The sequence below is a fragment of the Schistocerca serialis genome, chromosome 1 (genome assembly GCF_023864345.2).
Source record: "Schistocerca serialis cubense isolate TAMUIC-IGC-003099 chromosome 1, iqSchSeri2.2, whole genome shotgun sequence".
NCBI lineage: Eukaryota > Metazoa > Arthropoda > Insecta > Orthoptera > Acrididae > Schistocerca > Schistocerca serialis.
The window spans coordinates 621,243,340-621,269,527 of NC_064638.1; the positions used below are offsets into that span (position 1 = coordinate 621,243,340).

Consider the following 26,188-nt stretch of genomic DNA (forward strand, 5'->3'; position numbering starts at 1 on the left):
TGCTGGACGTGCAGACCGCGTGAGACGACGCTTCATCCAGTCCCAAACATGCTCAATGGGGGACAGATCCGGAGATCTTGCTGGCCAGGGTAGTTGACTTACACCTTCTAGAGCACGTTGGGTGGCACGGGATACATGCGGACGTGCATTGTCCTGTTGGAACAGCAAGTTCCCTTGCCGGTCTAGGAATGGTAGAACGATGGGTTCGATGACGGTTTGGATGTACCGTGCACTATTCAGTGTCCCCTCGACGATCACCAGTGGTGTACGGCCAGTGTAGGAGATCACTCCCCACACCATGATGCCGGGTGTTGGCCCTGTGTGCCTCGGTCGTATGCAGTCCCGATTGTGGCTCTCACCTGCACGGCGCCAAACACGCATACGACCATCATTGGCACCAAGGCAGAAGCGACTCTCATCGCTGAAGACGACACGTCTCCATTCGTCCCTCCATTCACGCCTGTCGCGACACCACTGGAGGCGGGCTGCGCGATGTTGGGGCGTGAGCGGAAGACGGCCTAACGGTGTGCGGGACCGTAGCCCAGCTTCATGGAGACGGTTGCGAATGGTCCTCGCCGATACCCCAGGAGCAACATTATCCCTAATTTGCTGGGAAGTGGCGGTGCGGTCCCCTACGGCACTGCGCAAGATCCTACGGTCGTGGCGTGCATCCGTGCGTCGCTGCGGTCCGGTCCCAGGTTGACGGGCACGTGCACCTTCCGCCGATCACTGGCGACAACATCGATGTACTGTGGAGACCTCACGCCCCACGTGTTGAGCAATTCGGCGGTACGTCCACCCGGCCTCCCGCATGCCCACTATACGCCCTCGCTCAAAGTCCGTCAACTGCACATACGGTTCACGTCCACGCTGTCGCGGCATGCTACCAGTGTTAAAGACTGCGATGGATCTCCGTATGCCATGGCAAACTGGCTGACACTGACGGCGGCGGTGCACAAATGCTGCGCAGCTAGCGCCATTCGACGGCCAACACCGCGGTTCCTGGTGTGTCCGCTGTGCCGAGCGTGTGGTCATTGCTTGTACAGCCCTCTCGCAGTGTCCGGAGCAAGTATGGTGGGTCTGACACACCGGTGTCAATGTGTTCTTTTTTCCATTTCCAGGAGTGTATTTATAGTGTTTGTAGACTTAAGAAAGCTTTTGACAATGTTGACTGGAATACCCTCTTTGAAATTCTGAAGGTAGCATGGATAAAATACAAGAAGCAAAAGGCTATTTACAACTTGTACGGAAACCAGACAGCAGTAATAAAGTCAAGGGCTGTGAAAGGGAATCAGTGCTTGGAATGGGAGTGGGACAGGGTTGTAGCCTAACCCTGCTGTTATTCAGTCTGTACAATGAGCAAGCAGTAAAGGAAACCAAAGAAAAATTTGGAGTAGGAATTGGAATCCAGGGAGCATAAATAAAAACTTTGAGGTTTGCAGGTGACAATGTAATTCTGACAGAAACAGCAAAAGACTTGGAAGAAGAGTTGAACAGAATGGACAGTTTCTTGAAAGGAGGATATAAGATGAACGTCAACAAAAGTGAAACAAAGATAATGGAATGTAGTCAGATTAAATCAGGTGATGCTAAGGGAATTAGATTAGGAAACAAGACACTTGTAGTAGTAGAGGAGTTTTGCTATTCGGGCAGTAAAATAACTAATAATGGCCAAAGTAGAGAAGATATAAAATGTAGATAAATTCATACAATTCATACACATCAAATATAGATTTAAGTGCCAGTAAGTGTTTCCTGAAAGAGTTTGTATGGAGTGCAGCCATGTATGTTAGTGAAACATGGATGATAAACAGTTTAGATGAGAAGAGAATAGAAGCTTTTGAAGTGTGTTGTTACAGAAGAATGCTGAAGATTAGATGGATACATCACATAACTAATGAGGAGGTACTGAATAGAACTGGAGAGAAAAGAAATTTGTGGCACAATCTGACTAGAAGAATGGGTGGTTTGATAGGACACATTCTGAGATATCAAGGGATCACCAATGTAGTGGTGGTGGGTATTGTGGGGGTGGGGATTGTAGAATGAGATAAGATGAAGAGAAGAGGCTTGCACAGGATAGAGTAGCATGGAGAGCCATATCAAACCAGTCTTCAGACTGAAGACCAGAATAATACATGACCATGCAGCTAACAGAATTTTTCAATCCTTGAATCTAAATATGGATTTGGGTATAATTCATCTACACTACTATATAAAGACAAGTAGTTGTTTAGTGTTGTTACCAAAAATCTCAAAATTCAAATTTTTATACAATCCTCTAATAAATATGTATAAATGGGAAACATTGTTACTAAAAATCTCAAAAAGCTCTTGACTGATTTTCTTCAGATTTGAACATGACGCTCTAATTAACTTTTGGATGGACATAGACTAATGATTATATCTAGTACATGTAGTACATGACAGGGAAATGTTGTTGGCAAAAAATTCTGAAAAGTTCTTGACCATTTTACCTCAAAATTGTACACAATATTCTAATACATATTCAGACAGACATAGATATAGTTTTTTAGACAACAATGTACAGATTTTCTGTTAAAACTGACTGCGAAAAAAAATGCTCGGCTGTGATAATGTGTGGTTTCACTTTCTTTGTCACCATCAGTTTTAACTATGATAATAGAGCATTAAAACAATAGACAGATTGTTTCTCCCATATAAATTCCTTCTCCTTATACATAATTTTAAACAAACATTGTATACACAACAGTATGATGTTTTGTTTTCTATCTCACAGTTGTTTTAACAGAAAACAGGGAAGTTGAATTTTTGGTTTATCGGCTCAGGGTTAGAGTACTACTACAGAAACTGTATCACCCAAAACTTTGTCATCCTATCCATTTGCAGATTAAAACTAAGTAAAATACTATCATTCAGCTTCTGTACTCACAAATCCAGGAGCTGAAGAGGTCTCTCAACAAAACTCCACGTACACATGATCCCAGCCAATTTACTCATTCTTTTATGTGATTTCAATTCCCAATAGAAATTTCATTTACAGTAACAATAAGTGAGGCTCAAGTTCACAGAGGGGACCAGGAAGAGAAGTTGGACAGAAGAGAGGAAATGGGATGTAGAGAGGGAGAAAGAGGAGATGGATGGAGAGTGGGGGAGGAGGAGATGGAGAGGGAGGGGGAAGGAGATGGAGAGAGACGGGAGTGAGGAGGAGGAGATGTACAAAGAGAAGGGTAAGGAGGAGATGGAGAGAGGGGGGAGGAGCAGGAGAAGGAGATGGCCAAAGAGAGGGGGAGGAGGAGATGGACTGAAAGAGAGAGGAGAAGGACTTTAGGATGTATATCCAATTCCCATGCCTATTTAGCATTTGTGAAGCATTCCCAAGTTTTCTAGTACATATATAAAGTAATCTAGAAGTAATTACCTTAATTATTGCTTTAAGCAAGTTAGCACTACTCATAATTTGTTGTTAATGTTCTTAACAAAAGCAGACAGCAGTGGTAGGTTGATTTCATGTGTTAATGTAAAACTTGACTTATTCCACATCCCTGAAGACTCTGCTTCATGACAGAATGCATGGAAGGTGATGTATATATCAATGAATGAACAAAATAAATAAACGTATGAAATTTCTACACAGAATAATTAATTTCAAATTACTGCAGGGATTAGAAATAGTTTTCATAACATAATAATAGTGTATTAAGTTACAACTGAGTAATAATTCAAATTACCTTTTGGAATAGTAACATCTGTTAATGTAAGGGTATTAAGTCTTGACTGCTCACTCCATGAAAAAACACCATTTCTTACAGAAACAACTGTATCTGTTTCACTGTTAGAAAAGTCTCCACTGACAACACTCTCTTTATTGTTTGTTTTTCTAACAGCATCTTCATTCACATCATCAGCATTATCATCTTCTTCATCCTCATTATCATCTGTGCCATCTTCCTCATCAGTATGTTGCCACTCTTTACTTTCAGGAATATCGTGCAAGCTGAACACACTGTCAGAATATTCTTCTCTCAGTTTAAGTGTGCTGTTTACCTGTATTTGAATTGTTATTCAAAAGCAGTTCTTACTTTTAATAAAGTGAGTGTTTGTGTGAAAATTTTTATGGAGTGTAATGGATGAAAAATCCTCCACGAAAATTAAAAGATAGGTATTCAAAATAAGAAAATAAACTGCTAAGCCAAATTTTTTGTGGTAAGCTGGTCAAACGTTTGTGATAAATGCTTTTTTAAAATGCACTGATAAACATAATTTGAATTGGTGGTTTATTTCAGGCTATTTTAAGACAGAACAATGCTGCAAAATTGAGCTCCATGTTAACAAATCTAAAATATAAGAGATAATTAAGTTGGCATAAACTCATATAAATGCCATCACCAAAAATAAAGTGTAATATGGTCAGTGGTCCATTTTGGCATCTTTTTCAAAAAGGCTGAAATATTTATCATAAAATAAATATTTTTTAATAAATAAAAACTGTCACATGAAGAACTACAGTATTTCATATACGGATAAAGTGAGGTACTGGCATATTTTCCTCACACATAAAACTATACCCTCTGGAATGAATTTCACTAAAGGGCAGACATATCCTTTAATAACACCATCTGAGTCCCTTACAGCCAGAAAACAACTATAATTATTTGTCAGTTACTACTAAGTATGGAAGGACTACCACTGTGACTGAGTCTTGTTATCAATTACAAAATTAGTTACAGCTGTTATATCTTGGAATAAACAAATATAATTAATATGGTATGAGAGGTTGTGACAGATGTAAATACTTTAAGAATCAAGGAAAGAACTCATTGAATAGTAGAACTGTTGAGACACCAACAAGTAGATGAAAAAGAATGAAAATTTTGCTAGCTTTCATACAAATCCTTTAACAAGCTATACTATACTGACACACACACACACACACACACACACACACACACACACACACACACACACACAGTTACAGTCTGTTTATTCAGCTGGCCCAGTGAAGCTGTACAGTAGTGCGGCTCGTATTTTTCAGGTTTTTTTTTTTTTCATTTGATTACCCCATAGTTTGGCTCCATTGTACAAAATTACGACTGGTCTGTAATTTGGGCTCCATAAGAGAAGGGTAAGGCATACTCCTAAGCCCTTACTTGTGAAAAAGGAAAAAAAAACAATAAAAATCTAATTTGTTTTTAATTAAAAAACTATTGTTTGGAATTAGCTGAGAAACCAATAACTTTATTATTATAAACTTACAGAGTTCAGACATTCTTCTCCATTGACATAGAAAGAATGCTGCATAAAATTTTTCAATATTTTCACATTGACACAGAGTGTGTGTGTGTGTGTGTGTGTGTGTGTGTGTGTCTGTGTGTTAGTGTGGAGAAACTGAAATCATTCTGGGATTTTGTTTATACCGAATACAAGCAAGTTCTACATAGTATTAAAACTAGATAGTTGTTAATGTTGCCAGGAACTACAAGAGTTACTGACATGTGTGAACCTTTTAAATCTTATTTTCTGTCTCAAGATAGGTGCTCTACATGCTGAAACAGTTTTTGGGAACCCACAGTCACTTCTTCAACTTCATTTCACACAAAGCCAATTGAAAATGTTTTCAAATTCAAGCCAAAAGTTGGAAAGAACCACAATTTCAGCTACAGAACCAACTGAGAAGTTAGAGCTGTTTAAAGAAAAAATCAATAACAGGAAATTTAGTAAATTTCAAACTTCAATTATTTCAATTTTAATTCACTTGAAAAAGGAAGGTATTTTCACTCAGTCAAAACACAAGACAATTACCAATTTATTTTATGACACTTTTGTGATTTCTCCATTTCAAACTCTAAAATCATTCCATTGAGTAACACTAAAAATTTCTATTTCTTGGGCTGTGGCTAAGCCATGTCTCCACAATATCCTTCCTTCCAGGATGCTTGTTCTGCAAGGTTCACTGGAGAGCTTCTGTGAAGTTTGGAAGGTAGTAGACAAGGTACTGGTGGAAGTAAAGCTGTGAGGATGGGGCGTGAGTCATGTTTGGGTAGCTCAGATGATAGAGCATTTGCCTGCAAAAGGAAAAGGTCCGAAGTTCGAGTCTCAGACCGACACACAGTTTTAATCTGCCAGGAAGTTTCATATCAGCGCACAATCTGCTGCAGAGTGAAAATCTCATTCTGTCTGAAATTTCTTTAGACAGTAGATTCAGGTACAACATTTCAGACAGGTGAAGGTGAATTATTTGATGAGGTAGGATGCATGAACAACTTTGTATCTAAGAAACTTGAAGAATGGAAAAAAGCTAATTTGGAAACAGATAAGAGATGGTGTGATGTATTCCAATCACTTAAAGTATAGGCACTTCATGTACCAGGCACAAATGCTGTTGTGGAAAGGGTATTTTCAATTGTGAATTCCATTTGCATTGATGAGAAAACCATTTTACTGCTGAAACTATTGAAGCAAATGTAAAAGCTAAGGCTCATTATGAAGATCTTACCTGCAAGGAATTCTATAACATGCTATTAACCAATTTTGAAAAATATTAGGTTTTCTGATAAGCACAAAGTTAGTAGCAATGTTCCTGAAGCAATATCTTAATGATTTGAAACTTTTTTATGTCTACATTAGTGTTCATTTGTTAGAAATCATTCTATTATTCTCAATATTTTGAATTATAATCATTTATTGGAAAAACAATGAATTATCATATGATACAGTGCCATTACAAGCATGTTTTGAAGCATCTTGTTAAAATATGTGCTTTTTCTATGTATAAACTTTAGTTTTTATTTATTTTAGTAAATCAATGCAGTCATTTTTACATAATATTTTCTTTTTGTCTAGTATCCTATTTTGTCCCATTTTTTATCCAAATTTTTTGCAAATGTCCCTATTTTTTCCCATGGAAAATCTGGTCACCCTACCTACAAATAAAAGAACTCATCAAGTGAAGTCAAATACTACGAAGGTGTTGACTGATATTTTGATGTGAGGGAAATAGTACATACCAAGTTAATTATGAAGATCAGATCATTAATCAAGTTTCTATTTAGAGACTCTGAGAAGATTGAGTAGCAGTATATGTCCAAAAGGACCCAATCTTTGGCAAATGAAGTGCTGCTTTCACCCCGTGACAATGCTGCTCACACAGGCATCTCAGGATTACATCAAAAGATTTACCTGAGCTTCATGGTTTTCCCCAATTGAAATTCCCAATTTCCCTGAACCAATTTCTGTCATATGTGAGAGGAAGATTTACTTTACTAGTTATCCTGGGTGCAAATTATTTTTTTTTAATTGTCACATCGCTTATTAGCAATTATTCAAAGTACAGCTAGTACTTAGAATTTTATCAACAATTCTGTACCAGTAAGTTATAAGGTTTTCTAGCCCCTGCATATTCCTTTGCCACCATCCCAGGCCATGCAGTGTCATTTTGTGATGACCTCAAGCATACGATAATCCTCACAGCAACACACTTCAAACTGTTGTCACTGGACTGTAATAACAATAAAACGAGCAATGAGACTCATGTTTCAAACCATATTCTTTTGACCCTAAGGTCATTTTTAACTTGAAGCATGACATAATGAGAAAGACAGCAGAGTACTACTTTGCAACAAAATTAACCCTCAAGTGGGTGTGCTGATTTCCATAACATGAACAGGTGTGTAGTGTACTTTATACATATGTAAAGGATAACTATCTTTATGTTACCAAGGTAAACATATATGAGCAAAATCACAGTATAATCTTAGTTTAATTAAACAATGTTAAAATAAACTTATATTATATGAGCTAAATCACCATTTAATAACTGCTGTACCAATATTGTTCTTTTGTTCCTGTGTTTTGAGTGCAATGAGTGAAATGACTTTGAAATGAAAGAAAGTGACTGTTTTGATGGGCAAAAATTTGAAAGTGCTAAACAGAGTAAACAAAGGAGAACTGCTGAAAAACATACCAGCAGAATATGGTTTAGAAAATCACCCGTGTCAGACAGAAAGAAGAATCAAAAATAAATTGAAGACTTCTGCTTCAAAATGATAATTAAAGACAGTTTGCAGCTCCATGGTACAATAGGATAGCAAGAAATGAAACACTAGATGAAGCATTATTTGTTTGGCTCATTGAGAAAAAAGAACATGGTGTTCCAGAATCTGGTGCAATCTTTCAGAAAAAGGCACTAAACTTAAACAGCAAGGTACCCGATGGCAATACTACCTTCACAGCCAGCCTGGGTTAGTAAGTAAGTGATCGGTAAATATCTAAAATGTGGTTTTTATGGTTGCATCTTCTTGAGACCTAGTTACTGAACTACTGATTCTGTAGACACAAAAAACAGTATGGCCTGCTGTTTGTGAGCCCACTGCTGAAGTTTGTGAAGTTATCAATATCTCTGAACTCCTTGAAATGTTAGCAAACATGTAGATGATGGCGACACAGATGCCTGGTTGCAGAATGATAGTGATGCTGGTTACAGCATGACAACCAATGAGTAAATTTGTATTTCCTCCTGTTAGATACTCTTATGGTGAAGTGGACAATAAAGGTGGTGTTTCAGGGGAATAAATAATGCTTCTTGCAGAGGCAATGGCTGGAAAAACTATTGGTTTACCTAGAACATCTGCTGGTAACAAGTTAGTGAAACATCTACATTATCATGCTGCTCTCAGATGCCACAGACATTTGAAACAAAAGAAACATAGACATTATGTCAGTAAATAAATGTCAGTAGACTACAGTAAGTATAGCTTAAGTGCGAAAAATGTTTTTCTTGTTAGTGCCACAGTAAAATCTTTGTATACTGTAGTACATATTAGATTTCGTATTTAATAGACCATTTCTGGATTATCCAGATTTCTGGTTATGCAGATTACATCCAGTACCACCTACTCTGAGTAAACAATGTTCTTATGTGTGATGTATACACAGCTGTATGAAAAATTCTCACATTCATGTTATGCTTCATCATGTACACAACCCTGCAATTGAAAATGGACCTGAAGCCCAAGAACCAATGGATAATAACAGAGATTCCCCAAATCAATAACTACATTTGAGGTTGCCATGATCAATAACCTCCCCCCATGAACCATGGACCTTGCCGTTGGTGGGGAGGCTTGCGTGCCTCAACGATACAGATAGCCGTACCGTAGGTACAACCACAACGGAGGGGTATCTGTTGAGAGGCCAGACAAACGTGTGGTTCCTGAAGAGGGGCAGCAGCCTTTTCAGTAGTTGCAGGGGCAACAGTCTGGATGATTGACTGATCTGGCCTTGTAACGTTAACCAAAACGGCCTTGCTGTTGTGGTACTGCGAACGGCTGAAATCAAGGGAAAACTACACCCGTAATTTTTCCCGAGGGCATGCAGCTTTACTGTATGGTTAAATGATGATGGCGTCCTCTTGGGTAAAATATTCCGGAGGTAAAATAGTCCCCATTCGGATCTCCGGGTGGGGACTACTCAAGAGGACGTCATTATCAGACGAAAGAAAACTGGCGTTCTACAGATCGGAGCGTGGAATGTCAGATCCCTTAATCGGGCAGGTAGGTTAGAAAATTTAAAAAGGGAAATGGATAGGTTAAAGTTAGATATAGTGGGAATTAGTGAAGTTCGGTGGCAGGAGGAACAAGACTCCTGGTCAGGTGAATACAGGGTTATAAATACAAAATCAAATAGGGGTAATGCAGGAGTAGGTTTAATAATGAATAAAAAAATAGGAATGCGGGTAAGCTACTACAAACAGCATAGTGAACGTATTATAGTGGCCAAGATAGACACGAAGCCCATGCCTACTACAGTAGTACAAGTTTATATGCCAACCAGCTCTGCAGATGATAAAGAAATTGAAGAAATGTATGATGAGATAAAAGAAATTATTCAGGTAGTGAAGGGAGACGAAAATTTAATAGTCATGGGTGACTGGAATTCGACAGTAGGAAAAGGGAGAGAAGGAAACATAGTAGGTGAATATGGATTGGGGGGAAAGAAATGAAAGAGGAAGCCGTCTGTTAGAATTTTGCACAGAGCATAACTTAATCATAGCAAACACTTGGTTCAAGAATCATAAAAGAAGGTTGTATACATGGAAGAATCCTGGAGATACTAAAAGGTATCAGATAGATTATATAATGGTAAGACAGAGATTTAGGAACCAGATTTTAAATTGTAGGACATTTCCACGGGCAGATGTGGACTCCGACCACAATCTATTGGTTATGAACTGTAGATTAAAACTGAAGAAACTGCAAAAAGGTGGGAATTTAAGGAGATGGGACCTGGATAAACTGACTAAACCAGAGGTTGTACAGAGTTTCAGGGACAGCATCAGGGAACAACTGACAGGAATGGGGGAAAGAAATACAGTAGAAAAAGAATGGGTAGCTCTGAGGGATGAAGTAGTGAAGGCAGCTGAGGATCAAGTAGGTAAAAAGAAGAGGGCTAGTAGAAATCCTTGGGTAACAGAAGAAATATTGAATTTAATTGATGAAAGGAGAAAATATAAAAATGTAGTAAATGAAGCAGGCAAAAAGGAATACAAATGTCTCAAAAATGAGATCGACAGGAAGTGCAAAATGGCTAATCAGGCATGGCTAGAGGACAAATGTAAGGATGAAGGGGCTTGTCTCACTAGGGGTAACATAGAGACTGCCTACAGGAAAATTAAAGAGACCTTTGGAGAAAAGAGAGCCACTTGTATGAATATCAAGAGCTCAGATGGAAACCCAGTTCTAAGCAAAGAGGGGAAAGCAGAAAGGTGGAAGGAGTATATAGAGGGTCTATACAAGGGCAATGTACTTGAGGACAATGTTATGGAAATGGAAGAGGATGTAGATGGAGATGAAATGGGAGATACGATACTGCGTGAAGAGTTTGACAGAGCACTGAAAGACCTGAGTCGAAACAAGGCCCCGGGAGTAGACAACATTCCATTAGAACTACTGACGGCCTTGGGAGAGCCAGTCCTGACAAAACTCTACCACCTGGTGAGCAAGATGTATGAGACAGGCAAAATACTCTCAGACTTCAAGAAGAATATAATAATTCCAATCCCAAAGAAAGCAGGTGTTGACAGATGTGAAAATTATCGAACTATCAGTTTAATAAGTCACAGTTGCAAAATACTAACGCGAATTATTTACAGACGAATGGAGAAACTGGTAGAAGCCGACCTCAGGGAAGATCAGTTTGGATTCGGTAGAAATGTTGGAACACGTGAGGCAATACTGACCTTACGACTTATCTTACAAGAAAGATTAAGGAAAGGCAAACCTACGTTTCTAGCATTTGTAGACTTAGAGAAAGCTTTTGACAATGTTGACTGGAATACTCTCTTTCAAATTCTAAAGGTGGCAGGGGTAAAATACAGGGAGCGAAAGGCTATTTACAATTTGTACAGAAACCAGATGGCAGTTATAAGAGTCGAGGGGCATGAAAGGGAAGCAGTGGTTGGGAAGGCAGTGAGACAGGGTTGTAGCCTCTCCCCAATGTTATTCAATCTGTATATTGAGCAACAGTAAAGGAAACAAAAGAAAAGTTCGGAGTAGGTATTAAAATCCAGGGAGAAAAAATAAAAACTTTGAGGTTCGCCGATGACACTGTAATTCTGTCAGAGACAGCACAGGAGTTGGAAGAGCAGTTGAACGGAATGGACAGTGTCTTGAAAAGAGGGTATAAGATGAACATCAACAAAAGCAAAACGAGGATAATGGAATGTAGTCGAATTAAGTCGGGTGATGCTGAGCGAATTAGATTAGGAAATGAGACACTTAAAGTAGTAAAGGAGTTTTGCTATTTGGGGAGCAAAATAACTGATGATGGTCGAAGTAGAGAGGATATAAAATGTAGACTGGCAAAGACAAGGAAAGTGTTTCTGAAGAAAAGAAATTTGTTAACATCAAGTATAGATTTAAGTGTCAGGAAGTCGTTTCTGAAAATATTTCTATGGAGTGTAGCCATGTATGGAAGTGAAACATGGACGGTAAATAGTTTGGACAAGAAGAGAATAGAAGCTTTCGAAATGTGGTGCTACAGAAGAATGCTGAAGATTAGATGGGTAGATCACATAACTAATGAGGAAGTATTGAGTAGGATTGGGGAGAAGAGAAGTTTGTGGCACAACTTGACCAGAAGAAGGGATCGGTTGGTAGGACATGTTCTGAGGCATCAAGGGATCACAAATTTAGCATTGGAGGGCAGCGTGGAGGGTAAAAATCGTAGAGGGAGACCAAGAGATGAATACACTAAGCAGATTCAGAAGGATGTAGGTTGCAGTACGTACTGGGAGATGAAGGAGCTTGCAATAGGATAGAGTACCATGGAGAGCTGCATCAAACCAGTCTCAGAACTGAAGACCACAACAACAACAATGATCAATAAACAAACACCACAGCAGTTTAGTACCCTTCTTCACCCTCTCCTTACACAGGTACAGAGCCAATTTCTAGGAACAGAATCCCAAAGTGGTTCACAACAAAATAACTCAGAATATTTCTTCTCATCAATGAACAGTTCAGCTCCCCCTGTAGTCTCTCAGTATTTTCTGAGTCTTTCACAATTCCCTAGGATCTACTGGACTTTTCCAGTAATTTAAGTTTTTCTGATAATTACTAATGTTCCAGGTTTTCCAGACAAGTTGCCAACTCCGCATCTAATGTGCTACTTTTTGGCCTAAAACAGCATGACTCCCATGGCTCACACACCCTACCAACCTGAACAGCTCCACGTGACTGCTTCCTGTTTCTGCACATGAAGAGGAGCAGGTCATTGATTTAATTACATAAAAGCAAACAAGAAAGAAATGAGTGAGAAACTATTAACTATCATTGCAGATGAATATATTAAAAAAAATGTTTCCAATAATGGATTCAGTTATTTGACAAATACATTATTCACAATGGTGAGTCTTCTGGATGAGCAGTGAATAAAAATTCATGCAATTGCTGAGACTGTAGGCATCTTAGCTTAGTGAGTGCATAATATTCTACAGAGAGAATTTACTATGAAGAAGCTGCGTGTCAGGTGGGTGCCACTATTGCTCACAGTCAACCAGCATCCAGCACAATATTTCAACAGAATGTCTAGTGACATGTAATTGCAATCCACTAGACTTTATTGCACTGATTTGTGACTGTTGATGAAACTTGGATCCATTATTAGACACTAGAGTCTAGAGGAATAATCCTCATAGAATACTTGGAAAAAGGCAGAACAATAACTGGACCTTATTATGCTTCACTGTTGGATCATTTGAATCTTGCACTGGCTGAAAAAAGGCCAAGGTTGGCACACAAACAAAGTGCTATTTCACAAGGATAATGCACTATCAGTGATAACAGTGGTGAAGGTGCATGCAGTGGGCTTTGAATTGTTTCCTCATCCAACCTATTCATCAGACCTAGCCCCAAATGACTTCTTCCTGTTTCCTTAAATTGAAACTTTGGCTTGCTGGGACAACATTTTCATATATGAGGAAATGATAGTTGCACTCAATCATTATTTTACAGAATTTGACAGAAAGGAGACTATGTCAAGAAGTAAGATGAGCTGTTTATAAAACAAAAAATATTTTTAAAACTGAGGTTGTGGAAAGCACCAAGAGGGATGTGGTGCTATGGTGACTCCAGAGCCACAGGTGACTGCCATAGGTTTCTAGGATGAAGATCCATGCCATGAACAGCCCGAATGAGGTGGTCCCACAAGTTCTTGATTGGGTTTCAATCTTGGGCATTAGGTGGCCAAATGAGTACAGTGAACTCATCCTGGTACTCTTCAAAACACGTATGTCCACTGCAAGCTGTGTGACACATTGCATTGTCCTGTTGGCAGATGCCTTTGTGCCAAGGAAAAACCAACTCCAAGGCCTCCAAGGATAGAGGCATAATTAGTTTGATCTATTGTGCCTCCCAGAATGACAAGATCAGCCAGGGAATGCCATGAAAACATTCTCCAGATCATAACGCTCCCTCCTGGTTGCAGGGTGATTGCTTTCACACTTTTCACGCCGTTCACGCCAATGGCCATATGTCCAATGTAGCATAAAATGTGATTCATCTGAAAAAGGCCACCTGTCACCACTCAGTGCATTTCTAGTTATCATACTGGTATGCAAATTCCAGTCTTTATTGTTGATGAACAACAGTTAGCATAGGTGTAAGAATGAAGTGCTTGCTATGGAGGTCATTATACAGCAACAGTTGCTGAACAGTCATTAAGGAGACACTGTTGGTAGCCTCTTAGTTCATCTAGATGACCAGTTTCTCAACAGGTGCATGTCATTTTGCCCATTCACCCCTCTGCAGCCATCATTCACACCTGTCATCTATTGCCCTTGTCACACCACAGTTGCCTTAGCATGGGTTTTGGATAGTGTCGTTTGGCATGCACAGTATCCTTTAACCACATTTGGCACCCAAACATTTTATAAACTTAGCCAACCCCAGATAAATCTCTCCATTTTTCCAATTATGTCAGTGACTGCACTCTTTTCTAGAACCCCCCCCCTTCTCACTGACAAGCTTTATATATACTCCACTGCTAGTGCTGTCACCTGCCATCAGTTTAGTGGTTTCTGCACATTGACGTCAAACATAAACAACCATCTCTAACTGTGCTGTGTGTGTATTAAATATTTACCTTAATGTACCTATCGGCAGCAATGAAATCTCACCTTCTGCACTGGCAAAAGTGTTTGAAATGGATGGATAGCTAAATTAGTAGTGACACTCAGAAAATTAATATGAAATATTTATGGTGCTTTTTAATTTATCTACTTTCTTTATGACTACATACATTAGTATTTAAATGAAAAAAAAAAAATGCTCTACTACTGCCCAACATGAAATGCATGAAATAAATTAAGGAAATGAAAAAATGTTTGCATTACTGGCAAACTGACAGTGAAACCTGTGAACTGTATGATATATACATACATTTTTACTGCTGACAGGCATAATTGTATATCCTTTATTGGTGATGTTTCTGTTGCCAAGATTCTTAAAAACAGTTTTAGATTCAATATAATGTTGATGATTGTGCAAACCACTGCCTGTTTCTGGAAGGGAAAGAAACTCCTGTAATCTCCTGGTACTCACCTAAAGCAACAAAAAATGAAGAAAAATAACTATTATTTCACAATCTAAATCATGAAAATACATGTAAAACAAAACATGAAGCCTGTTTCTACATGATATATCTTCTTCCACATCACATTCAGATTGTTCTGCACATTTAGTATAGCTGTGTGAATCACTATGAAATACATGGTAGAAAGTACTTTTCCCATCATTTAGAAGATTTCTGCCAGTTCTATTCATATATGGTGCACTGAAGTAATGACTGCTTATATCTTGCTACATGTGTTCATATTAGTCTAATTTTATCTTCAAACAGTCCATGGCAACAATACATAAAGGCAAAAAGAACATTCATTGGGTCTTCTCTGAAAATAAGCATTTGGAATGTTCTAAGTAGATTTTTGCAATATATTATATATCTTTCTTCAAATATCTGTTAACTGAGATTTTTCAGCATTTATGTTACAGTCCCTTATGAGTTAAACAAGTATGCTTGTAAGTATGTTCCCTCTCTTCATACATACTTGATGCCATCTGTTAGTCTAACTTGACATAGATGCCATACACAGGAACACGTACACCATTATAAGGGGTACAAGTGTTTTTTAAGTGATATCTTTTATGGACAAACAACAGTTTCCCAATATCCTACTAATAAATTAAAGCTTCTCATTCCTGTTAGCTACAGTTCAACCTACATGATCATTTCACTCCATACCTCTCTACATTATTACATCTACGAGGGTTGGAACATAAATAGTGGCAACTATTTATTCACAACCAATACAAAAGAGTTACATATTTGCACCTGTTACTGTCCTTCAAAGTAGTCACCAGAGTTGCGCAGAACCTGTTGCCAGCAATGTGGAAGGCATAGTATACCGTTAGCAGAGCCTGATCTGTTGATGGTGCGAATGGAGTGGTCTGCTGCCTGTCGAATCTCTGGAACAGTTCTGAAGCAAATGCCACGAAGTGGTTTCTTCATCTTCAGAATCAAATCAAAGTCACAAGGACTTAGTCCGGGGAGTATGGTGAATGGTACAGTACTTCCCAGGCCCATCAACCAAACAGAGCAGCCACAGCTTGCGCTGTATGCACCTGCACATTGTTGTGCAAAACGATGGATTGATTGCGCAGAAAGTGTCGCTGCTTCTTTCACAAAGCTGGTCGCAGGTGATGCTCCAAAACCGAATAGTAATACTGTGCATTGACGATCTGCCATGGAGGAACATAATGCATTAGGATAACACCATCACAGTCCTACACGAGAATCACTATAACTTTAGACCGCTCCATTCGCACCATCAACAGACTATGCCTTCCACATTGCTAGCAACAGGTTCTACACAATGCTGGTGATTACTTTGAAGGACAGTAACAGGTGCAAACACGTAACTCTTTTGTATCAGTTGCGAATAAATAGTTGCCACTATTTAAGTTCCAACCCTCATATGTTGTTTATCATTTTTTCTTTACTAGACTGACTCCAGTTATGACTCATTAATTCTGCTTTCAAAGGCTACTACATGTTAATCTTAGGTGAAATACATAACTTTATATTTCTCTGGAAATCTGTTTGGGATTCACCACAATTTTCATTGGATAACAGTTCCTCGTAGATGGCTACATCATTCACAAAGACAGAGAATGCAACTGGCACTACTTGCTTGGTATGTCTTTAAGATACAACAATGAACAGTCATTCTGATACCATTCTTTTCTTAGGCTGTACCTGAAATTACTCCTGTATCTCTGCATGGTTATCCGTCCAGGGTAACAAGAAGTTTTCAACCCAGTAACAGATCACTGTCTCCCACCCACTTATTTTGTTTAGTAAGCATCTGTGTAATACAGAACTATTCAAAGGTCATGAAGTACCACATACATCTGGCTACTTCTACCCATGGCTCTTATAGCATATGTTGTTGGATTTTGTGTAATGAATCTCCCCCCCCCCCCCCCCCCCCCCAACCCCCTCCCCCCCCCCCCAAACCCCCTCCCCACCCCTTTTTTCGCAGCAATTCATACTGGGACCCACAGAGAAGGTTGTTTTATACCTGATCTCAATCTATATTGTGTATCACCATATTGTCTGACCCAGCACTAGCAAATCTTACATAATCAAGTCTTGTAATCCCATCAGACTCATTGATGGATCACTTAATGATTATGCATATATCCAGCAAAGTCACTAGGTGCAGCACAGAAGGATATTGCTGCCATCAACGGGTCGTGAGCCAAAAACACTTGTGGCAGATTTACAGGTTGACAAGAGACCACCAAATTCTAACTTTTCAACCAACTAATGTTAATGCCAGTTCTCTAGTGTATCTATTGACAATGTTGCTGCACTGTATGGTTTGCTCCTGGAGTGTGATTTGAACTTTGTTGTTACCTGTCAACAACATTTGGCTTGTGCACTGATTTACCTGTCTGTCTAAAACAAGACTGCACTCAATCAGTGTTCAACAGAGCATTGTGTTTTCAGTGACTGGACTGACAGCTTACTGGTGCACTGGCTATCTTCCAGTCAAACTTACAAACAGCATTCTCCAGCACAGACATGTGAGTTATTCAACAAACATTCACAGTACTGTATTGACTATTCATTTATGTGTCTTATTTGGAAGTAAGTTGTGATTAGTAAAATCAGACCTACAACAAAGATGGCTGTTCTCAGAGATGGAGAACACTGGCCAAAAGTACTTGCTCAAAATACTGATAATTCATTTGCAAACCCACTTTGAAGTAATAAAAAATCTTCAATTAAAAGACTCTTGTTGCAATGATACTGGAGACAGTGTCCATATACTGAGTAGAGCGTAAGACTAGAGGCTTTTTCCACTGATTCTGCTGGTTGCATAGTGTTGAATGTGGCAATAGCAGGCGTAGATGGATGCTGGTGACACACATCCTCCTTTGGACTGTGACAATGGACCAGAACCCAGTCTTTTTTAAGGCTTTTGGAATGACAATCATGTTTGCTAATCATTACAATAAAAACATTTTTAAAAGTTATGACATTCTTAATGTCCATGTACCTTCAATTTCCAGTATTACATTTCACAACTGAATGAGGAAAGTCTTGATACAGTACTTAATAATAGCAAATTGGCACCATCTGTTCATTGTATAAGTAAAAGCACAAGAAAAATTTTGCATAGCTTACACACATGAGTTCCCAGTTGGCTCAATATTCTTGTTTACATTTGAACTTTTTTTCCAGGTGTCAGTTAACAGCATATATAGGCTTGGAAAAATTCATGAGACAATGCTGAATTGTAATATTTATGTATTATGGCTGGTTTCGGCCACTGTATGTCCTCCAGATAAGAAAGAATACAATCACAACATCATACCATACACATGAAGACATGTATGACTTGTGATGCTGTGATTGTATTCGTTCTTATCTGGGGAATAGCCAGTGACCAAAACCAGTTGTAATAAGTAAGCACTGTAAGACAGCACCATGTTAGACATTTTTTTAACTTGTTTATATTCTTATTTTTGTTTAATTAACATAAGGCAATATTTAAGTGTAAATTAATATTTTATATTGAATAATTATTTTTTTTTTACTCACCACAGCACTAATGATTATTGGTACTGTCACAGGAAAAATAAATAGGGGAACAGTTAGCTGATTGAATAATGCAAGCCCTGCAAACACATTTGCAGGTGTGAGTGGCTCCTCCATTAGAAAGCAAGCACCAAATGTTACGAGAGTTACGAGAACTGATGATGCATGGGTTAAAAATGCTGAAAAGAATGGAGACATTTATAAAATCTATACCTTCTTCTTGAAAGACATATATAATGATTATAACTGCAACTGCTTAACTGTATAATGAAATCATTTTTAAGGAACAAAAGCATCAAAGAAGAATACTCAAAATGCATGGAAAGAAAGCAGAGGAAAAAAACAATATATGGAGGAACAGATATGAAGTGAATAGGAAGATAAATGCTAAAGAGCAATGAATATCACTAGTTTTGAACTACACATCAGACAGAAAGATTTACAATTTTTATGAAACAGCAATTAATAAGATTATTCTCATTTGACCAACACTTTTAATGAGCTACAACAATGCACATTCTGGAAAACTGTTAGTTAAAATACTTCTGAGCACAGAAAAAGAAGAATTTTTTCCACTTGATAAAACTTACTCATTATTGCCCAATATAAAGATTCTTTGTTCAATAAGAACAGTTCCTTTCTTCGAGTTTCCAGGATTTTAGAAGCATAAATATCTTCCCAGCCATATAATTTTAGAAGTTTAATGCCTTGCAGAATTTCATTAATTTTTCTAAGTCGTTCATCACTGATTTCCTACAAATGTAGAAAAAGGATGTAGATGCATAGACAGAGCACAATAATTACATATTTATAAAAGACAAGAATTGCAGTAAGTGATATAGTCTTCTTGTTCCTGCATTGTTCTTGTTATAGCAGTATTTCACTAAGTCTCTCAATGTCTTTCACTCTCAACAAGTAATATTTCATTTAACTATTAACTTTAATCAGTAACAGGAAATTCTTCAAGCACATTATTATGCTTCTGTCATTATCACAATAGTGGACACACCACTCAAAAATCTTACAGTTTCAGTGATTTTCAAAAATGACTGATTAATTTTATGAACAGACAGAAGACAGTATTCAGCAATTGTGAAGATAATAAAACCTTTGAATAATAAAGTCATTAAACATTTAATTCCACATCCTACAAAACTTTTATAATTTCAAGCTGATTCATAAATGATGACATTGCTTCATAGATAGATATATAACAATTTTTGGAGTACTGATTGCATAATTTTACTTGGCCCATGAATGCAGGATGTCGAGAGTGGAAGGTTGTGATTGGTTCATAGGAAACTGGCTGCTGATACAAGCCCTGCCTCCTCCTCCCAGAGCAGCCAGTGTATAGGTTATAAAAGAAATCAAAATATAATGAATTAATGTGTCACACAATTGACACAAAAGTCAATGATGAGTCAGTAGAAGAACCAGGTACAGCTTCCTTGTTCATTTCTGTGAAAAATACGCTACTGGCCATTAAAATTGCTACACCAAGAAGAAATGCAGATGATAAACGGGTATTCCTTGGACAAATATATTATGCTAGAACTGACATGTGATTACGTTTTCACGCAATTTGGGTGCATAGATCCTGTGAAATCAGTACCCAGAACAACCACCTCTGGCCGTAATAACAGCCTTGGTACACCTGGGCATTGAGTCAAACAGAGCTTGGATGGCATGTACAGGTACAGCTGCCCATGCAGCTTCAACACAATACCACAGTTCATCAAGAGTAGTGACTGGCGTATTGTGACGAGCCAGTTGCTCGGCCACCATTGACCAGACATTTTCAATTGATGAGAGATCTGGAGAATGTGCTGGCCAGGGCAGCAGTCGAACATTTTCTGTATCCAGAAAGGCCCATACAGGATCTGCAACATGCGGTCGTGCATTATCCTGCTGAAATGTAGGATTTTGCAGGGATCAAATGAAGGGTAGAGCCACAGGTCGTAACACATCTGAAATGTGACATCCACTGTTCAAAGTGTTGTCAATGCGAACAAGAGGTGACTGAGACATGTAACCAATGTCACCCCATACCGTCACGCCGGTTGATACGCAAGTATGGCGATGACGAATACATGCTTCCAATGTGCATTCACCGTGATGTCGCCAAACACGGATACAACCATTATGATGCTGTAAACAGAACCTGGATTCATCTAAAAAACTGTGATGCAGTGTCAAGGGTAACCGCAGCCATTGTCTCCAAGCTGACAGTCCATGCTGCTGCAAACATCATCGAACTGTTCATGCAGATAGTTGTTGCCCATCTGTCGACTCAGGGATTGAGACATGGCTACACGATCCATTACAGTCATGCGGATAAGATGCCTGTCATCTTGACTGCTAGTGATACGAGGCCATTGGGATCCAGCACGGCATTCCGTATTACCCTCCTGAACACACCGATTGCATATTCTGCTAACAGTCATTGGATCTCAACCAACGCGAGCAGCAATGTCATGATATGATAAACCGCAATCACGATAGGCTACAATCTGACCTTTATCAAAGTCGGAAATGTGATGGTACACATTTCTCCTCCTTACACGAGGCATCACAACAACATTTCACCAGGCAAAGTCGGTCAACTGCTGTTTGTGTATGAGAAATCGGTTGGACTCTTTCCTCATGTCAGCACATTGTAGGTGTCACCACCGGTGCCAACCTTGTGTGAATGCTCTGAAAAACTAATCATTTGCATATCATAGCATCTTCTTCCTGTCGGTTAAATTTCACATCTGTAGCACGTCATCTTCATGGTGTAGCAATTTTAATGGCCAGTAGTGTATTAACTAAACTAAGCACAACCCCATACACAGATCAAGGCTATATCCCCAGTGGGAACTTATTGTTATGATATACAATTCTGTCACATAGCTAAGGTCCACAATGAGCATAAACGTTCTGGAGTGGAATGAATTCAAGAGACTTCCAATGTCACAGACGGCCAAAGTTTTCCAGTGATCACAGAAGGCCCAAGTAAAACAGTGCAACCAGTATGAGGAACTAAAGCTTATTTTCCTACTTTACATAGATTCATATACAGCTCTTCTTTGTTGCAAATAAGGCAGATCTGACATGCAGTTCAATCTGTTGTAATCCTATATAGTGATTGGGTTCACACCATCCTTAAGAGGCCAGCTCACATGGGCACAGACAGCACACCAAGCACTGTGCCAAGTATATATGCTAGTTTGACGGGCCCTTGACAACTTAAATGTTTCTGTGACTATGCATCACATCACTGTTAGACTGTTCTTGTACTTACTACTGTGTCATTCATTGTGTCTGTATTTTCCTTTGTGTGGAAGTGCATTGAAAGTTTGTTATTGGGAATTCTAATACTGTGTTTGTACAGTGTTACAATATTTTTGGTGATGTGTGTGGTGTTCTTCCCAACAAGTCTCATTTGGTTAGATGCCATGAAAATTTTTGGATTCTCTAGTTCTGATGAAGTTCATCTGGTATCAAATGAAGTACCGTAGCAACTGTACACATTTTGCTTGGAATTTTCCTCACTGTTTTTGGACAGTTTAGGACAAGCTACCAATTTAAAGGCTCAGATCGTGATGAAATCAATGGCACATGCCTGCTGTTTTCATGCCCAACCACTCCCAATTACTTTTATGGGAGCAAGTCAAAACACAACTCAAGTGACTTAGGTGTTGTCATACCTACCTCCTCTAGTGATTGGCCTACTCTATTGGTAATTGCAGCAAAACCTAATGGCAACTTATGGCTCTGTGGCAATTTTAAAAAGCCTGTAAATTAAGATTCTATTATTGATAGCTGTCCCATATTCCATCAGAATGAACTCTTAGCTCAGCTTTCACAGGGCCAATATTTTTCCAAAGCAGACTTGTCTGAAGCCTATTTGAAACTGCCTCTGGATGAGGATTCTAAATGTATCCTCATAGTGAATACCCCCTTTGAGTAATACCCATACCAGCACCTTGGAGCAACTCATGGGCTATTTGACAGCGTGCATTAACAACCTGTATGATATTGTGGTCTCCAGTTCCTCAACACGTGAACACTTGCAGAAACTTTGGGGCTTGTTCGTAGAGCTGCAGGTGGCCAGGTTGAAACACACATGGACAAATTGCATTCTTCAGCCATCTATTGTCTATCTCAGTTTTAAAGTCTCATGTGTTGGCATCTTACCACCAGTTCGATGCCGTTATGGCTTTGACATGCCCTACCAATGTCAAAGAGTTGCAGGCCTTTCTCGGAAAGATTGAGTATTACCATAAATTTATTCCTGATGGAGCCACAGTGGCTCAGCCCCTTCATGATTTCTTACGTAAAGGTGTTCCTTTTTACTGGTCGCTCACCTACAAGCTTGCTTTTATTCTGTTGAAGTCAAAATAACATTTGGCACCTTTCTTGGCTACCTCACAACCAGTCTAACACCTTTATTTTGGCCACAGGAGCCTCCCAGTTAAGCCTTAGGGCCGTTCTTGTACACAAATATATGGATGGTTCCAAATGTCCTATTGCTTACACTTCCTAAACCCTGAATCAGGTGCTACAGTGTTACTCCCGGACAGAAAAAGAAGTTCTTGCTATTGTGTACACACTCAAAAATCGTTTCCTCTACAATTCTAAATTTCATTTGATTACTGATCATAAAGCTCTGGTTTCTCTTTTCCATCCTTCAGTGTGTCTTCTAGACAAAGCAGCCCATCACCTTCAATGGTGAACTCTGCTTTTGTCACACTATAACTATGAGATTCACTTCCATCCCACACACAGCAAGCTGATGCGGACACTTTTTCTTGGTTGCCAATTGGCCCCATTCCAATATTTGATCAGGATGAACTCTCATGTTTCCATTTAGATGTTGAAGCCCAAAACACTGTGAATGGTTTTCCCATTACCAGTTCTTGGATTTTGGTGGCTGTTGCAGTCAATTCTGTCTTATATCTGGATATTCAATTCATCCTCAAGGGTTGGCTGGATAAACCATCAGGTCGAGCACTGGATCATTTGCATAATTATTATGCTCTCCACCAATGCCTCTAAGTTTTTGATGATTTGTTATTGTTGGCTTCTGAAGAGTCAGTGTCCAGGACTGTGATTATATCTACATTGTGGCAGGACAGAATCCACCTTCTCCACCTGGACTGTTGGGGTGTTTCTCATAAAAATTGCTGGCCCATCAGTACATGCTTTGGCTAAGTATTGACAATGAGATCATGCACGTTGTGTCAGTCTGCCTGCAGTGTGCCATGGCTCAGGCAGCAGTATGGGTCTCTTTTCCCTGTAGCCCACCTTCCAATGCCCTTCGGAGTATATTCATGCTGATTTTCCATGTCCCTCCCTTAACTCCTTTTGGCTTCTTGTAGTTGATTCTTTCTCAGAATTTCTTTATGTGGTTCACTGCCTGTCCACACCTATGGCAGCTAAGGTCATGGCCCTCACAACAAAGATTTTTTCTTCAGAAAGATTACGGTGTACATTAATGATGGACAATGACCCACAATTTGTGCCTCAGAATTTTGATGATTTTTATACAAAGAGTGGCATTCAGCATGTTACACCCCCTCCATTTCATTCTCAGTCAAATGGTGAGGGGGAGTGGCTGGTCTGTACATTCAAAACTCAGATGAAAAAATACAGTATGCCATCTTCTCTCAAGGAAGCCATCAGTAGGTTCTTGAGCTCCTACAGGTTCGTTCCAGTTGGTGACCACAGCCCAGTGGAGCTGCTTCATGGTTGCCAGCCCCGTATGGTGCTTCATGTGCTCTGGCTGATTCCTACCCACCTGCTGGCACTTGCCTCACAGTGGTTCCAGCCAGGCTCTGCTGTCTGGTCCTCAGATTTGGCCAGTGCCCTAAGTGGATACCGGCGGTTGTACATCACTTTTGAGGCCACCACCTCTGCATGTGTGCACCTCCGATGGCTTGGCACCCAAACACTGTGACCAGCTCTGCCCATGAGCGACTGACCACATGCTGGAGAACCCACTGCACCTGCAGCTGAATCAACTGTCCATGCTAACCCCCCAAGGCATGGTCCACACTTCCTTTGGCTCCTGCACCATCTTTGTTCTGTTTGCCACTGCTGCCAGGTGGAGTAGTTAGCATCAGGTCACCTCCATCTCTGCAGGCCCTGTTGCTGCCGTGTTGCCGCTGCCACCTTTGTCTTCTCTGCTACCTCTGTTGCTGAGTGCCTGCCCAGAGGTGTACATGGACATGGTGCCTCCATCACTGGTGCTCCCTTATGGTCTGTCATGGGGGAGTGAGTGCCACTGGGAGCCGAATTACACAATAACCATTGGTTCGGTGTGGGGCGACAGTGGGGTGAGCGGAATGCTGTAGCCTGTTATGGGGTTGTGTACCACTGAAGGCTATGGCGATGATGAAGCCTCTCAGTCATTTCTAGGTCCCCAGTTCAATACATACATACATACATAGACTGTGCTTGTACTTATTATTATGAGATTCAGTGTGCCTGTATTTCCCTTTATGTGGGAAGCAAATTAAAAGCTGACTGGATGGAATTCTGATACAGTGTTTTTGCAAAATTATAATACAGTCTAAACTTGATTCATCTATCTTCCAGGTAATCCTAAATAATCTCTTAAGGCTAATAATTTGTCACTTGATATGTCAAAGCTATTAGCATGTAAGATGAACTGGAAGTCCACAAACACTGGGTACCATACTGGTTAAATGAAGTGGCTACATTCGTACCATACATGTTATACCATGAAGTAAGTGGTGAACTTTGCAGGAGTGTCACTGTATAGATATTATAATCAACACAAAATTCACATTAATATTGCAGCACAGACACACAGTTGTGATGGACTGGGATCATCAACATGTTATGGACTGTAGCTATCAATCACATCCCTATTAGGGAATCAACACAAAATTCACATTAATATTGCAGCACAGACACACAGTTGTGATGGACTGGGATCATCAACATGTTATGGACTGTAGCTATCAATCACATCCCTATTAGGGGAGAATTGCTGTAGGGTGTCAGCAGTGGATCTACCTGGCCTCTTTATGAATGTATGGACAGGGTAATATATGAATATCTAGAATAAATTTGGATGTAAGAAGGAAGGAAGGTACAGGTTCAATGTCCTGTCGACATCGAGTTCTTTAGAGATGGAACTCAAGGTTGGAAAATGTTCCAAACATGGGGAAGAAAATTTAGTATGTCCTTTCAAAGGAATCATCCTGGCATTTCTCTGGAGCAATTGACAGAAATCACAGACAATCCAAATCTGGATGGCCGGATACAATTGTGAGCCATCCTCCTAAATGTGAGTCCAGTGTGCTAACCATCACATCACTTTGCTCAGTGGGATGTTAGAGATCATTGCTAATTTGTACTTACAATCTATGGAGAGCACAGAATCATATCATAATTATGGTCGTGTGAATCACAATTCAGCCTTTAAGCGACTGATGTGTTGCATAGTATTCTACTTAAAACTCAGGAATCCATCCAGGAGTATCGTATAACAGGATTGTTTCAGACTGGAGGAAGCCATGTGTATTCTCTT

At 39.5% G+C, this 26,188-nt stretch overlaps 1 protein-coding gene across 2 annotated transcripts in view; it reads right to left on the reverse strand.

The window, feature by feature from the left end:
- Positions 1-26,188, reverse strand: part of LOC126478212 (ATP-binding cassette sub-family C member Sur) — a 402,049-nt gene that overhangs the window by 210,219 nt on the left and 165,642 nt on the right. For both annotated transcript variants that reach the window (XM_050103682.1, XM_050103681.1), the window contains exons 7-10: positions 19,236-19,398; positions 18,649-18,824; positions 14,919-15,080; positions 3,714-4,029 (exon numbers count right to left, since the gene is read on the reverse strand). In XM_050103682.1, coding sequence (XP_049959639.1) covers positions 3,714-4,029; positions 14,919-15,080; positions 18,649-18,824; positions 19,236-19,398 — 817 coding nt within the window. The remainder of the gene's footprint in view (positions 1-3,713; positions 4,030-14,918; positions 15,081-18,648; positions 18,825-19,235; positions 19,399-26,188) is intronic.